We start from the raw sequence: 14,874 nt of genomic DNA, 5'->3' as shown, positions 1-14,874 counted from the left end.
CAGAATAGTCCCTTCACAGTTTCCAAGAAAAATCATACTAAAAATTATCTTGCTCTGGAATGGACTTGTTAACAGTTTTCTGGGTACTATTCCTTGACTTCTAATACACCATATATTCTGCCCTTTAAAGGGCTGGAAATATATAACATTTTCAGTATTTGTGCATAAGCTGCTAAGAAATTCTACTATCACATGCCTAACTCCATTCAGTTCAGTGATAACGAGATATTCAAATTTTAATTTGTATACTTTTCAGTTCTTTGCCCTCTGATTCAGAGATAGTAACCAATGTGCAATAATCAGCTTAGGAAACAAAACTGAATTGTTTTTTCCAAAGTGTGAGAACTCTCAGTCATTATCATTTAATATCTGTGTCAAAATTTAGAAGATGAAATAGATTGTGTGCTCATTCAGCTAATGGATGGCTACCTGGTGACTGCTAAAAGGACAAATGCCTTACATGGCAGATTGATACATAAGGATAGAAAATCAATTCTTTATACATAAGATAGATCTCAGAGGAATAAATACAAATCAACCAGGTGATAACTGGATAATATATAACATCTCATACAACTTTCAGAAGTCTTTTACATTTATCATTTGGGAGAGACTTTAGGAATTGCTTCAATATTGTAGTTGTTTTTTCAGATGAATAAGCTAAGGCTAGGCAATGTGACATATTTCCCAAATTAATTGTCCACAATTCACATTACTCATTAAAATAAGGCGGGAAGACACATTTATTTAATCTTTGTAATATTGAGATATCTAGAATATAAAAAGATTCAGAAGTAAAGTTAGTTGCCTTCATCAGTGCAGCCCTAAAATGTTTTTAAAAAGGTATTTTTTGGAGTTTCTGGGGATTTGGCATAGGGCATAGTACAAGAAATCTTGGCTCAGAAGTTCCAGTCTTATAATCATGACAGCCTATGCTGGGCTCCTTGGTAGAAACTGTACTTCTACTGTCACCCACTTTATTTGCTGTGAATGTTGTTAATCATGGAAAGTCTGAGTGGAAGAAAAAAACAACAGAAACTCTAGATAATACAACATAAATCATCACTGTCATGAAAAGAGTAAATGAAGTGTTATAGACTTTTCCAAAAAGGTTACCCAATAACTTATCGAGTAGTTATGAGAGATCCTATAAACATATTAAGTTAAAGAAAAAATATGCAAATCTATACTATAAAGAAATACATAATACACAAATAAAGTATATTTGTATGTAGAATTGTATATATAACAAATTAGTTATCACATATTAAACATACTTGGCTTCTGACATACATATGCTTTTCACTAGACTACACATCAACAACCCCAAGGAAAAAATAAAATAATTTTCAAAGAACAATTACATAAAAATTAATTAAACATGTGAATATTCTTAGCAACTATAAAATTCAGAAGTAAGCTGCAAATAATATGCAGTAGGGAGTAACATCTTGCCAGTCATTATCATCACCAGCATCATTATATTGTGAACAGCATCATCTATATATGACATAATATATGCAAAAATTTTTTAAAATTAATATACTATTACTTACAATCAAATATAAGTGAGTTATTTATAAAATTATAATTAACTATACTTACAATTAATATCCTTAGATGTATTAAATCTCACTAAAACCTCACAAAATAGAGCACAGAGAAGCTATGAGATTGATAAGCAGAAGAAACAATATTCAGACCCCAGCATTGTAATGTCATAGAGTATACCTTTAATTTCATTCACAGACTGGAGTGATGTTTTGCCAAGTAGAGTTTTGTTTTAGAGAAACTCAATGCCAAAACTTTTTTTTTTTTTTTTTTTTGGACAGGCAGAGTTAGACAGTGAGAGAGAGAGACAGAGAGAAAGGTCTTCCTTCCTATGGTTCACCCCCCAAATGGCCTCTATGGCTGGCACTGCACCAATCCGAAGCCAGGAGCCAGGTGCTTCCTCCTGGTCTCCCATGCGTGTGCAGGGCCCAAGCACTTGGGCCATCCTCCACTTCCTTCCCGGGCCACAGCAGAGAGCTGGCCTGGAAGAGGGGCAACTGGGACAGAATCCGGCGCCCCGACTGGGACTAGAACCCGGTGTGCCAGCCCCGCAGGTGGAGGATTAGCTTAGTGAGCCGCGGCGCCGGCCGCCAAGACTTTCAATCAGTCTTTTGGTATGATGAAGAAGAAGGATATTATTTGAGAGAAATGCTCCTAAATTTTATATGCTAAATGCACGAAGGCTGTATTCCGTAAGTAAAAGGTTCTAAATGTAAAAATAAGAAAGCATTGTTTAGGGACGGTGCTATGGCCATTTAATCCTCTGCCTGCAGCACCAGCATTCCATATGGGTGCCAGTTCTAGTCCCAGCAGCTCCTCTTCCAATCCAGCTCTCTGCTATAGCCTGGGAAAACAGTAGAAGACGGCCCAAGTGCTTGGGCCCCTGCACCCACAGGGGAGACTAGGAAGAAGCACCTGGCTCCTGGCTTCGGATCAGCGCAACCCTGGCCATTGAAGCCATTTGGGGAGCAAACCAGCAGAAGGAAGACTTTTCTGTCTGTCTGTCCCTCTCATTGTAACTCTACCTCTCAAATAAATAAATAAAATCTTTGAAAAAAAGCATTTATGGAATTATTTTCTAGCACATAATATAGATTCTAGAACCAAGTGAGTCACTTCAATATTTTTTTTTACTTAATAAACTATTCAATAACAAAAAAGAGTGATCTGCCAACTTTCTTGGCTTTGCCCTAGAACGGTTTCCAAGAGGAATTAAACTATCTCATAGTACTGGCTTAGGAGAGGAAGAGTTGAAGAAACAACTCTTGTTTGCAAGAATTTTTACGCACAGTGAATTTAACCTAAATTTGAACTGAAGAGTCAATGCAGCTTCCTTTGAAACCAGCTTATTGCTATCTACTACTGATAAAAATAAAATATGCCTCATATTTGCAGCAATTGGTATTCATGCAGTTGGAAATTTTAGGACAGATGCCAGTATAAACTGTAGTGAGAACTTCCAGATAAGCACAATGATTTTTTTTAATACAAAGCTTCAATTATATCCTGCTGTGACAGTACTTGACTTTTCAGTTATATGGGGATTGACCAGGTCCCATAAAATAAGTATTTATGTGTCATTTTCCTCCCAGGTTATTTCAAAATATAAAACACACAATGATATGACATGCCCTAAAACAAAATGGGATCATCTACAATTGTAAATCTAAACAAATGTTCTAGTTTATTTTCTCAAAAAGAATGGCCATGATAATCAACATGTCCACCATACACCACCACACAATAGTGCTCTGTTTGGATGTTCTCTGCAATATCGATATCAGGGGTCAGAAGAAGTAGTTGCACTACTGAGTTGATCCCTTGCTCTCAAATAGAAATATATTCCTGATATTGTTATAAATGAAATAATGTTCCCTGTATTTCATTATTTTCTAAAGTAAAAATAAAGTGATTTTCTCATTCTCACATCATGACAAAAAAGGCTTTCCACAATAATATATTGTAAAGCATTATAAAATATGAAATGTTCTATAATGAAAGGTATCATTCACGACCATTCTTACATAGCTTAGGCAAATGAACTAAAACAAAAACTTAGAATCACTCAGTAAAAATAAAGTATGTGCTGCCATGACAATAAATATGAAGGAGATTTTTTAAAATTTCTATATGCAGAAAATATTGAAGAACTGATTGAATATATAAATTCCTATGATCAGGTACTATGATTATCTTTTTAAAGCAGGGTATTGGGAAGGCATACGCTTTCAACATTCAGCACTATTTACTTACAATCAAGCCACTGTTCGCTTGTCTTTTTTCTCTGCCGTGGATCCTTTTGTAGAAAATTCCGCCTGGATTAAACTGAGTACTCCAAATAATCATATCTCTTTGATAATATACATCCATCCCTGTTATCCTTGAATTATGTTCAATATGAGAAATCTGTTGATGATTGCCACTGTAGTTGAATGGATATATAAAACCCAGGATATCAGTGTCATTAGCAATGTAGAGAACTTGATCTTCAGAGCCTGGAGATTATTATAACGAAATACAAAAATAAAATACATTTCAGCTAAAGTAAAAGCAAAGATTTTACTTTTTAATTATCTTGAATTATTAATACAGTTTCTGTATTTAAAATAATCAACCAATCTCATCATCTTTTTGTCTTTGTGATGTGATTTCTGATACCTACTTATTAAAAATTATAAAAAGTATTGATGTGGATATTTCTAGTGAAAAGCTTAAACTATTGCAAGAAATTAGGAATTTCTAAGAGATATCCTATTTATGAAGAAGGAATAGTATTTGGTAAGTCACAATGCAATATATTGTAATGTTTTGATTCTAAATATTCAGATAACTATATATAAAGCATTTACAGATACTATATTATATACTTGGGAAGCCTAAAAAGCTTATGAATATTTATTTAGTTTATATATCTGAATGACTGTTAATTTATGCTAACAAATGAAAATGGTCAGAATAATCCTTCTGGTATTTCTTTATCCTATTTTTTTCTCTATTTTTATTATACAAGAATTTCTGGAGCAAGTATTTAGCCTACTAGTTAAAATCCTGAGTCCCACATCAGAATATTTGGGTTCAATTCCCAGGTCTAGCTCCTGACTCCTGCTTCTCACCAATACAGATCCTTCGAGTCAGCAGTGAGGATTCAAATAATTTGATTCCTGCCACCCACATACTAGATTCTGCATGGCCGAACCACAGCCATTGCTAATATTTGTGTAGTAAACTTATGAATGAAATATAGCTCTCTATTTGTCTCTTTCTCTACCTCCTGTCCCTTAAATATTTTTTTAAATAAAAAGTGTTCAGTCCTTATTATATTAAATTTCCATAATACCTAAATTATCCAGAATCCCAAAGCACAATACTAATATCATTTTCATTCAGACAAGTAAAACACTAAAGCGAATGCTGAAAATATTAAGAATTAATGAAAACCTAATGCATATGTAGCTTCTGCAAATAAATAACAAGGTTAATACACTCTGATCATAGTTCAGATCTAGTCTCAATATCTGTCAATGAACATTTACTCTCTGTCAGGCAATTCTGTTAAGCCTTTCACAGTGAGTTTTATTTCTCACAACCACCATGGAAAATAGGTATCACTATTTTACAGATGAAGAACTGAAACCCAGATAGTCTAATAACTCCTTCAAAATGCAAAAAGTGCAGTGCTGGGATTCAAATCTAAGTAGCATAAACTCCATTGCACACATGCATCACCTACATTTCACTGTTTTCCTCTTATCATAACATCTTATTAGCAATTTCAATCACATTCTGTAATTAGCAATTTTGAAGTTACAATATTACTGATTAAAACATATAAATGTTAAAAACCAGATGAATAAGCTCTAAGCCCCTATCTGTCATTTAACTTTAAACAAAAATCTATTATATAGGTGAGGAAGTATGAATTTAAAAATATAACTTTGCTTTAAAACTTAAAAAATATTTACTTAAAACCACATTTTCATTATAATGTTAAACTTTAACCTTTTATTTTTATCCAAGTGGTGCAATAATTTCTCACATACACTGGGAGTATCATTTATACTATCACACTGGCTTTTAGACTTCACCATTCCCGACAAAATGCTTCATACGCAAATTTTAAAATCATAAAAAGATTTTACCAATACCTACATATTTGACAGTAATTTTTATAAACCACTCCCAGTTACATTATTTAAATTGATAATATACGGGAATATAAATAGGAGAAACAAGTGGTAGTTTTCTATAGGTCAGTATGCTAACTACAATTCACAACAATTTATTTTGTTTGTTAATTTACTGTTTCCTTTTTTAATTTATTTTTATTTTGCTTTGTAATGAATGAGAACAGAGGAAATCAAAAGTTCCCAACAAAAAGAATTGATAAATATTTGAGAAGACAGAAATGTTAATTACTTTGGTTTGATCATCACACACTGTATACATGTATTATCACACAGTATCCCCAAAATACTAATACAGTTAATTATTACTTGTCAGTTAAAATTTGTATCTGTTTTAAAAAAAGATGATAAACAATCAACTGACTAAATAAATAACATGAAGATATATTTATTTTATATTATCAGGAATGATACTATTGTTAAAATTCAATATGAAACTTTTTTATCTAAACTCTTTCTCTTAAAAAAAGAAAGATGTTTTCTCTATATTAATAACTAAGCTGTAATAGAGTTTGCTCTAAGATTATAATCTCACCTTTTGCTATGCAGGTGTTATTTCTTTCTTGAAAATTGTGGTCACACACACATTTATATGATCCTTTTGTATTTATACATTGGTGGGAACATGTGCCAAACACCAAACATTCATTAAGGTCTAGAAAAGAAGAGTTCATAATAGTACCATCACATTCCCAATTCAAATGTCCACTGTTTCCATGATTCAAAAAAACCAATTATTTTTCTTCTTTTAACTTTTTATTGCTGTTTCTTTCAATGTCCTTTCAAATGACTTATTATGTAACCTTTTGGGAACCACAATATATTTTTCACAGTAGTTTCACTATAAAATTCATCAATTATTTATATATTGCTAACTTAACCACTTACATTATTAATAGATCCATTTCAAGCTTCTGCAGTCTTTTCATTTACTCAAATATTGTTTGAGGTTTCTTTCTAAGCCCGTTTCTGATTATCTACATATTACATATCTTTGTACCTTGTCCTGCAATGTCCTTGCTCATTTTTTTTTTTTTTTTAGATTTGTTTATTTGAAAGTTAGAGTTACACAGAAGGAGGAGGAGAGGCAGAGAGAGAGAGAGAGAGAGGGAGAGAGAATGATGTCTTCCATCAGCTGGTTCACTCCCTAATTGGTTGCAACAGCAGGAGCTGCGCGGATCTGAAGCCAGGGGCCAAAAGCTTCTTCTGGATCTCTCACGTGGGTGCAGGGGCCCAAGGACTTTTGCTTCTATATAGCAAAATTCCTCTGCCTATCACTCTTAGAATAATCCCGGTATATAATAAATCTGTGAGATAAATTCATCCGTTGAATTAGAGAACTTAAAGATCAACACAATATATATAACTACCTTCAGTTCAGCACTCAACAATGTTCTAATACTTTAATGGTAGAGAAAGACTTCAGAAACACTTATAAACAAGCTTGCCAAGGCTTAAAGTCAAGTTTCCTGATTCTGTTGTCTCCACAATGATACCTCACTCAAGGAAGAATTGAGGACTCCAATGACAAATCATTTAAGTGTTTAATTAAAATGCAAGTAAGGAGATAAAAAAAGTACATTTACTTGCTTTTAATGAATGTTACACAGAGATGAAATATAATGTACTCATCACTACATAACCATCAAAATTACAGCAAACACTGCTCATTAGGTTGGTATCTGTTAATTTGAAGAGGGAGATGTTTGCTACTATGGTTTCCCTGTGGTGGGAAAACAAGATAAGCAAAATCTCCATTATTTGGTAAAATCTTGGCTCTCTGGCATCATCATGGCAGAAAATGGTGCTCAGTAAATATGAATCCCTTTCTGCAACGCTTGTGTCATTCAACTGGTTGTTCTTTTCTTTGGTTAATTCTATGGAAGTGCTTTAGCTTCACCCACAAGCAGTGACTTTTTACACTTTATTGGATACAAGAATGAGGGGCACAAACAAATTTTAAAAATTAGGATTACAGAAATGAGGTAATATCTCTCCTCTTCCACACCAAGATGAAATTTCTTTTCTGATTATCAAAATCAATTTATTAATTAAATGAACAAATTATATTTCAAAACTTATTGATAACAAAAGCACATAGCTTGAGGGTTATATCTGGTATGGATATAATTCAAAGTAAAGAAAATATTGAGGATGGAATTTCTAAATTTACTAATTATATACTATACAGGAAACACCACCAATTATTCTCAAGGAAATACTAAGACACCAGTGCTATTTGGATTAAAATGTTGAAGAGACTGTGTTCATGTGTCTTTATACATGAAAGTGTATGCAAGAGAAGAAGTAATGTAGTTTTGAGAAATTACTAAAATACAGAAAACATAGGTTTTCAGCTTTCAGTATTCCATGTAATTGGAGAAATAAAATGTCCTGAATAATCCAAACAAGAATACAATTCAAAACATCCATAAATACGATATGGCTATTATTTGTCCCTATTTTATTGAGTATAATAAATATATTTAAATAATTTCATACTGATTGGCACAACATAACTCATTTTTCTTTTCCCAAGAATATCATACAGAGACAATATATAAACGAAGTGGCATGTGAAAGCATTTTCAGGATTTGAATTTATCCTCTGCCCTGGATACACCCAACTTAGACATTTCAACCTTGGTTCTAGTCATAATCATAGATAAATATATATATATATATATATAATTTTTATTGGAGAAAGTGCTTATGTGTCCAAATCTCATGGTTCCATAGTTAAATCTATGATGCAAATTGTCTATATGTATAACTTACCACAAGATTCTGGCTAGCCTGTGTGCTCTTTTGAAATGATTTCAAGCATTATGATAGAGATTTATTTAGACCCTGACTTTGAATTTTAAAGACACAGTATGATAAAATAATGCTCTGCTTAAACATAGCTTTACGACAGCATTGCAAATGCCACATTCAAGAGAAATGGGTCACCAAAAACAAATTCTTTCATGAAGTAAGTCTAATTCTCCAATACTTCCTGAACTAGCAATTTCACTTATTTGCATTTCAAAACAGAATTATAACACCACAATTGAAATTCCTGCAGGTCTGAATTTGCTATAGAAATTCTTCCAGCCTTAGTGATGGTTAGCTTAGCTGTGTAAACAAACAGGCTCTTGACCCCAGAGACTTAGCCTCTCATAAGTGAAATGGTATCCCGCAGATACACACCATTTTGATGAAAATCAATCCCCTGTCATCTCACAATTTAGCAGCCTTGGGAGTCTTTTTATAACTCCAAGATTTAAGAGCAAGCTGTTGTGGAAATGTACTCTACCTTCACACTGCCTGTTTTTCATGTTTCTCTGAAATCCAGGCTTACAGCGACAGAAAACAGATGTTTTTATTTGATTACAATATGCATCATCTCCACATGGATTCACATTATCTTCACAGGTATATTCAGTAGGAGCTAGGATTTAAAAATATGATCAAAATGAATATAATTCTGATTCCTGCAGCAGGAGTTTATTTTGTTAATATGAAGTGATATTTATTATTATATGAAAAATTATTTTTGAATGTTAAAGATTGTGGTCTTCTCTCCTCTTAAGCTCCCATTTCTTACAAATGTATAGAAGCAGATTAAAAACTAAATTCATTTACATTAAATATGGCTTAGACGAAGCAGCCAACAGAGGATATTTACAGGTGGTGTCATGCCATGTTATTTTCTAAGGAGAAGTAAAACGTTGGCTCTAATGACAGGCTGTCTTCATAATGGCAACCATAAGTAAGTACTACATCCTTCTCTGAGAAGCACAACACTTCCTAGAAGCTACCTAGAGATGTGAATATTTATTGGTAACCTAAACTTAGCATTCACGAATTCAACAAGGTACTACACTAGGTTACTCAAGGAAGTAGACTAAATCAGCAGTTTAAGAATTTTTTTTAGCCTGGACACACATGTAAGGATTAATGTTTGAGTGTGCAATATGCTTTGAAGATAGGGGCTATAATGGCAGTTGTGATTTCATTGCTTCATCATCTACTTAGGAAAACACTTAAGAAGGCAAACAAATAAGGAATTTTATCAAATGAATATCATTGTATTTTGTCTAAGTTACTTAAACATCAAATTTAAAAAAAAATTATGGTAACTTTAATTATTAGAATTCTAGCTATTATTAATTCTCAATGACTCTCGACTATTTCATAATTCCTTTAAATAGACCAGTGGAAGCCGGCGCCGTGGCTCAATAGGCTAATCCTCCACCTTGCGGCGCCGGCACACCGGGTTCTAGTCCCGGTTGGGGCGCCGGATTCTGTCCTGGTTGCCCCTCTTCCAGGCCAGCTCTCTGCCATGGCCAGGGAGTGCAGTGGAGGATGGCCCAGGTGCTTGGGCCCTGCACCCCATGGGAGACCAGGAAAAGCACCTGGATCCTGGCTCCTGCCATTGGATCAGCGCGGTGCGCCGGCTGCAGCGGCGGCCATTGGAGGGTGAACCAACGGCAAAGGAAGATCTTTCTCTCTCTGTCTCTCTCTCTCACTGTCCACTCTGCCTGTCAAAAATAAAAAAAAAAAAAAATAGACCAGTGGAATGATGCCTTCAGAGAAATACATTTGGTCCTATCCTGGTGGCATTGTTTCATCACCCTGTGATGAAATAATTGAGATGCATAAACAAGGGAGGGAATACAACACCAGGAAGAATTTTGTGACTTTTACAAGCAGTACAAATTTAGGGTTATCCATAAGCAGTACTTTGGAAATTTATATTCATTAAATAAAAGTTAAAAAAACATTTAATTATTTTTCTTTAATGTGGAAAATCAAATATCCAGGATTAAACTCAGAATTATTTTCAATCAGGTTCTAATAGCTCAAACTCTAGTTGAATAAAACAATGATGTCTTTTTTAAAAAATAACTCAGCAATGAATGAAATTCTTTCAACTCTGCATAAATGATTAAGATTGTTGGCATCACTCAACTAAATATCACCGATTGCAAATTTCCCAAATATTTTTATAGAATAATATATTAAAGGGCTGTTGATTTCTTGCTGACATCAAAGTCTGAATTTGGATATTTGAATTCTTAGGCTGCAACTCTAATAAGGCTCTTTCTTTCAAAATAAACCTTTTCCACTTTACTCTTTCTAAAACTAAGTGAATGTTCTAAGATTGGTTTGGTAAAGTCTTTTGTAAAAAAGGTTTAAGTTCAGCATGTTTTAAGGAGCAATCTCAAGTTAGTGTTACAATTTTAAATTGATCTTAAAATTTAGTCAGAGTTCATCGGACATTGCACTTGAATGCTGCTATACTTCAATACTAAGCAAACTTACTTATTCTGCAGCCTTCCTCATCGGAACCATCTCCACAGTCATCAAGCCTATCACACTGGAGGTCCATGGGGATGCATTTTTTATTATTACATGCAAACTCATCCTTCTTACAAGGTCTTGCTTTATATGTCACCTTGCCTGTAGAGGTATTACAAAACAATTAGTGTTTTACAGATTAAAAACAAAATTATTCAACATAGACTAAGGTTAAGATTTTAGTGAACACCATGAAAAGCATGGGCCCACAATCCTTTGTTGAAGTTCTTGAGCAAAATTGAAAAAAAAAAAAAAATCTGAAGTACTTTGAATTTAGCGAACTATAGAAATGATCCCTGAAAGTATAGTCTTAGTAGTTTGAATTTAGAAAAGTGACAATGTACTTGCTGTATAGTAAACAATAATGTTGGTACAGGAAAATTTTTCAATATTCATCCTGAGAATTTCTTAATAATGATATAAAATGCCTCATATTAATAATTCAAGCCAGGTTTTGTCTCCAAATGATTTTGCTACACACTGACAAAATTTCATATTGTGGAAAAGAAGTAATGTATACAAGCAAGCAATCTATATAAGCCCTTTCCCATCAAAAAACACTTAATCAAGGAACATTTTTGAAAAGCTAATTGTTTCCTTCACTCAGTATTTTCTGGAATAAAGTGCCAACTGTGGACCCTGGGTAAACCCACATAACTTTACTATGCAAATGAAATGTTAGTGGATTATTTTCATACTCTGTCAGAAGAGCAATTGCTGAAAAAAAATCTTCAGACATGCCATATGGACAAAATACAGACATAAAGCTATATATTTTTAAGCTATAAAAGAACTATCACATTATCTTGTGGCTGTCACAGAATCAATTATTCACATTAAACCGATTTACCACTACAGTGATCTTCATCAGAGTTGTCCCCACAGTCATCAATCCCATTGCACATTTGCTCGGACTGCAGGCATATTCTGTTATTTCTGCATCTGTGAGGCCTTGTTAGTGGGCAAAGAAATTTGACTGGAGAAAAAAAATAAAAAAAAGTCCTTTGGATATGCTGACTTAGATAGAACATTCTTTTTCCTTTCTTTCATATTCATAATTTAACTTTTCAAATATCTTTTGTTGTGAAAATTGCCTACTAGTAGATACTAGAAAAGTGTGTGATAATAGAAGCTTAAGTTCCCAGCTATTTGTATTAACTACAGTACACAGCTGAGGGTCTTGAATGAGCTAAGAAAGCAAGCCAAGTTTCATGCTCTCATTTCCAGATGCCTTATCTTAGCTGACTTCACTTGGTGTACCAAATTAATTTATGCCTACAATTTATACAGCATGCAGGACACTTGGCTATCTCAAAGAGCAATTTACCACAGCGAAGAGCTTGAATAAGCATATGTTGCACTTGCAAAATTGAAAGTAGGTCACTCAGTAGGAAAAAAAAAAATCAACAATATTACAGAGAGATTCTTACTCTATAAACAGATGTTTAGATACGTATTTGAGACACGTAATATGATCTTAATTTTTCATTCTGTGTGTGTATATATGTGTGCAAGAGTCGGGTGGGGGAGAGGCATACAGAGATTTTGCGAGACAACAGTGAAAGTCAGAGAATTTATATTTTTCTCTTCTTTCACTTTTTAATCTGAAGAATCTCACCTCTAAAGCGGGAAACATCTCTAGTTAGTTTTCATCCTTATACACAGAATTCTTCCCGGCTCTGGTTTATTAGAGTGTTTAGTTAATCTCATGTAAGCTCATTGATGTACAGGTCACTCTAGCCTGAAGACTTTGCATTCTCTATCTCTAGCACCTCACAATAGATAAGACATGAGAAACTCAACTGCACAAGTCCATTGCTCAGTTCTTTATTGTTTCAATTGGCCCCCTTCTCCCCAGCTTGTGTGTTGTCTTCTTTCTACAGTTCAGCTAGTGGCACATTATAACTAGAAGTCTGGGATTATTCTAAACTCCTTCTTCTAACTGATCATCAACTCTGTACCCAAGTCCTATTGACACTGTTCACAAGCTTATCCCCTTCTGTCCATCACAATAGATAAATTTTTCATTATATGTTATAGAGTGATATTCTTTCTATATAATAATATTATTTTATAGACTGGACATCTCATTATACCTTTATTTCATTGTGATTTTATGATAAACATTATACATATTACTTCATCTCCAGTTCACTAAAGTCTGGAACACCTTCTGTCCTACTTCTCTCTGCATTCAAATTCATTCCAAAGTCCGAGATGACTACAGCTTTCATAAAAGCACACCAACCAATAACTGGTTCTTTGCTCCTTGAGTCTCTTATACTCAGTGTTTTTTCACTCTAATTTCTTAGGCAACCATTATTGTGAAAGGCTACAAATATTGGTGGATTCAAAAGTCTTCTTTTGATTCAAACAGGGCAATTTCTGTTAAATATAGATAAGAACATAAACTAATACATAGTCTCAGTCTGAATTTTTTTTATTTACTACAATTGCTTCACTTATATAACCACTAATGTGAATAACTCAAATTCTGACTCAATCTATATTTCAAGATTTTTTATATTGGCAGTTTCTGTATATATTTTGGCTCTTCCCTTTTCAGTTTCACCTGAAATTGTAGTGTGATGACTTATCTATCATTTTCCAATTCACCAATGTCTTTTTTGTCTTTAATGGCCTTCATATTAGTATTTATTGACAATGTATAATATGCTGGAAATTATTCTAAATGGTCTTTCAGAAACTCACTTTCTTCTCAATTATCTGAATTTTCTCTATTTTCTAATTTTAATTTATCTTAAAAACCCTAAACTTAAATGAATGAAAGCATCTGTTTTCTAAATACCTGCATCTGGGAAGTCCAGGAATGGTGTAGATGATCAAACTATGTAGTCAACGAAAACCATTAAGTATGAATAGTTGTGATTGCTACTTGGAACATGGACACACACACACACACACACACACGTATATAATAACTTTAACCACATCAGTCTACAATCTAATGAATTCATGATTCAAATTTGCATGTTTCCCAAAACTCTTTAAACAAATGTCTACTATACATGATCATGCTTCCTACTCTATAGAAATGTAGAAAATAAAAAAGTGGAAAATCTATAAACATGTTTAAAAGATTTCATATCTTCATGTATCTACCCATATAGTTAATCAACTGATTTCAATATTTTTAATAATAGAGACAGCAGATAAATTAATCTAAAATAATTTATTAGCCTGCTCTGGAATTCATTTTCCTCTACTTGCTCAGAAGTCATCTAAGCTTTCTTGAAACATTCTATCCCACATGTCTCTGATGACACGGTATTTTTATAAAATATTCCTGGGGCTGGCCCTGTGGCATAGTGGGTAAAGCTACCACCTGCAGCACCAGCATCCTATATGGGTATTGGTTCAAGTCCCAGCTGCTCCACTTGTGATTCAGCTCTCTTCTATGGCCTGGGAAAGCAGTACAAGATGGCTGGAGTCCTTGGGCTGCTGCACTTAAATGGGAGACCCAGAGAAGCTTCCGGCTCTTGGCATCTGATCTGCCCAGCTTTGGCCACTGCAGCCATCTGGAGAGTGAGAGTGAACCAATGACCTCTCTTTCTCTCTCTCTCTGCCTCTGCCTCTCTGTAACTCTGCCTTTCAAATAAATTAATAAATCTTTCTAAAAAAATTCATTACTCCTTAGGGCCAGTATTGTGGTGTAGCACGTAAAACTGTTGTCTGCAATGTGTGTATCCCATATGGGTGCCAGTTGGAGACCTGGGCACTCTACTTTCAATACAGCTCTCTGCTATGGCCTAGAAAAGCAATAGAGATGGCC

The 14,874-nt window shown here is 33.9% G+C and overlaps 1 protein-coding gene across 4 annotated transcripts in view; it reads right to left on the bottom strand.

The window, feature by feature from the left end:
• Positions 1 to 14,874, bottom strand: part of LRP1B (LDL receptor related protein 1B) — a 2,138,546-nt gene that overhangs the window by 115,809 nt on the left and 2,007,863 nt on the right. For all 4 annotated transcript variants that reach the window (XM_051849573.3, XM_070071546.2, XM_002712121.6 and 1 more), the window contains exons 73-77: positions 11,932 to 12,057; positions 11,046 to 11,183; positions 9,034 to 9,168; positions 6,271 to 6,390; positions 3,805 to 4,046 (exon numbers count right to left, since the gene is read on the bottom strand). In XM_051849573.3, coding sequence (XP_051705533.3) covers positions 3,805 to 4,046; positions 6,271 to 6,390; positions 9,034 to 9,168; positions 11,046 to 11,183; positions 11,932 to 12,057 — 761 coding nt within the window. The remainder of the gene's footprint in view (positions 1 to 3,804; positions 4,047 to 6,270; positions 6,391 to 9,033; positions 9,169 to 11,045; positions 11,184 to 11,931; positions 12,058 to 14,874) is intronic.

The sequence above is a fragment of the Oryctolagus cuniculus genome, chromosome 3, assembly GCF_051225735.1.
Source record: "Oryctolagus cuniculus isolate XC-2025 breed Fujian yellow rabbit chromosome 3, ASM5122573v1, whole genome shotgun sequence".
Lineage (NCBI taxonomy): Eukaryota > Metazoa > Chordata > Mammalia > Lagomorpha > Leporidae > Oryctolagus > Oryctolagus cuniculus.
Note: the sequence above shows the minus strand (reverse complement) of the source record. Positions and strands in the feature narration are given on the sequence as shown.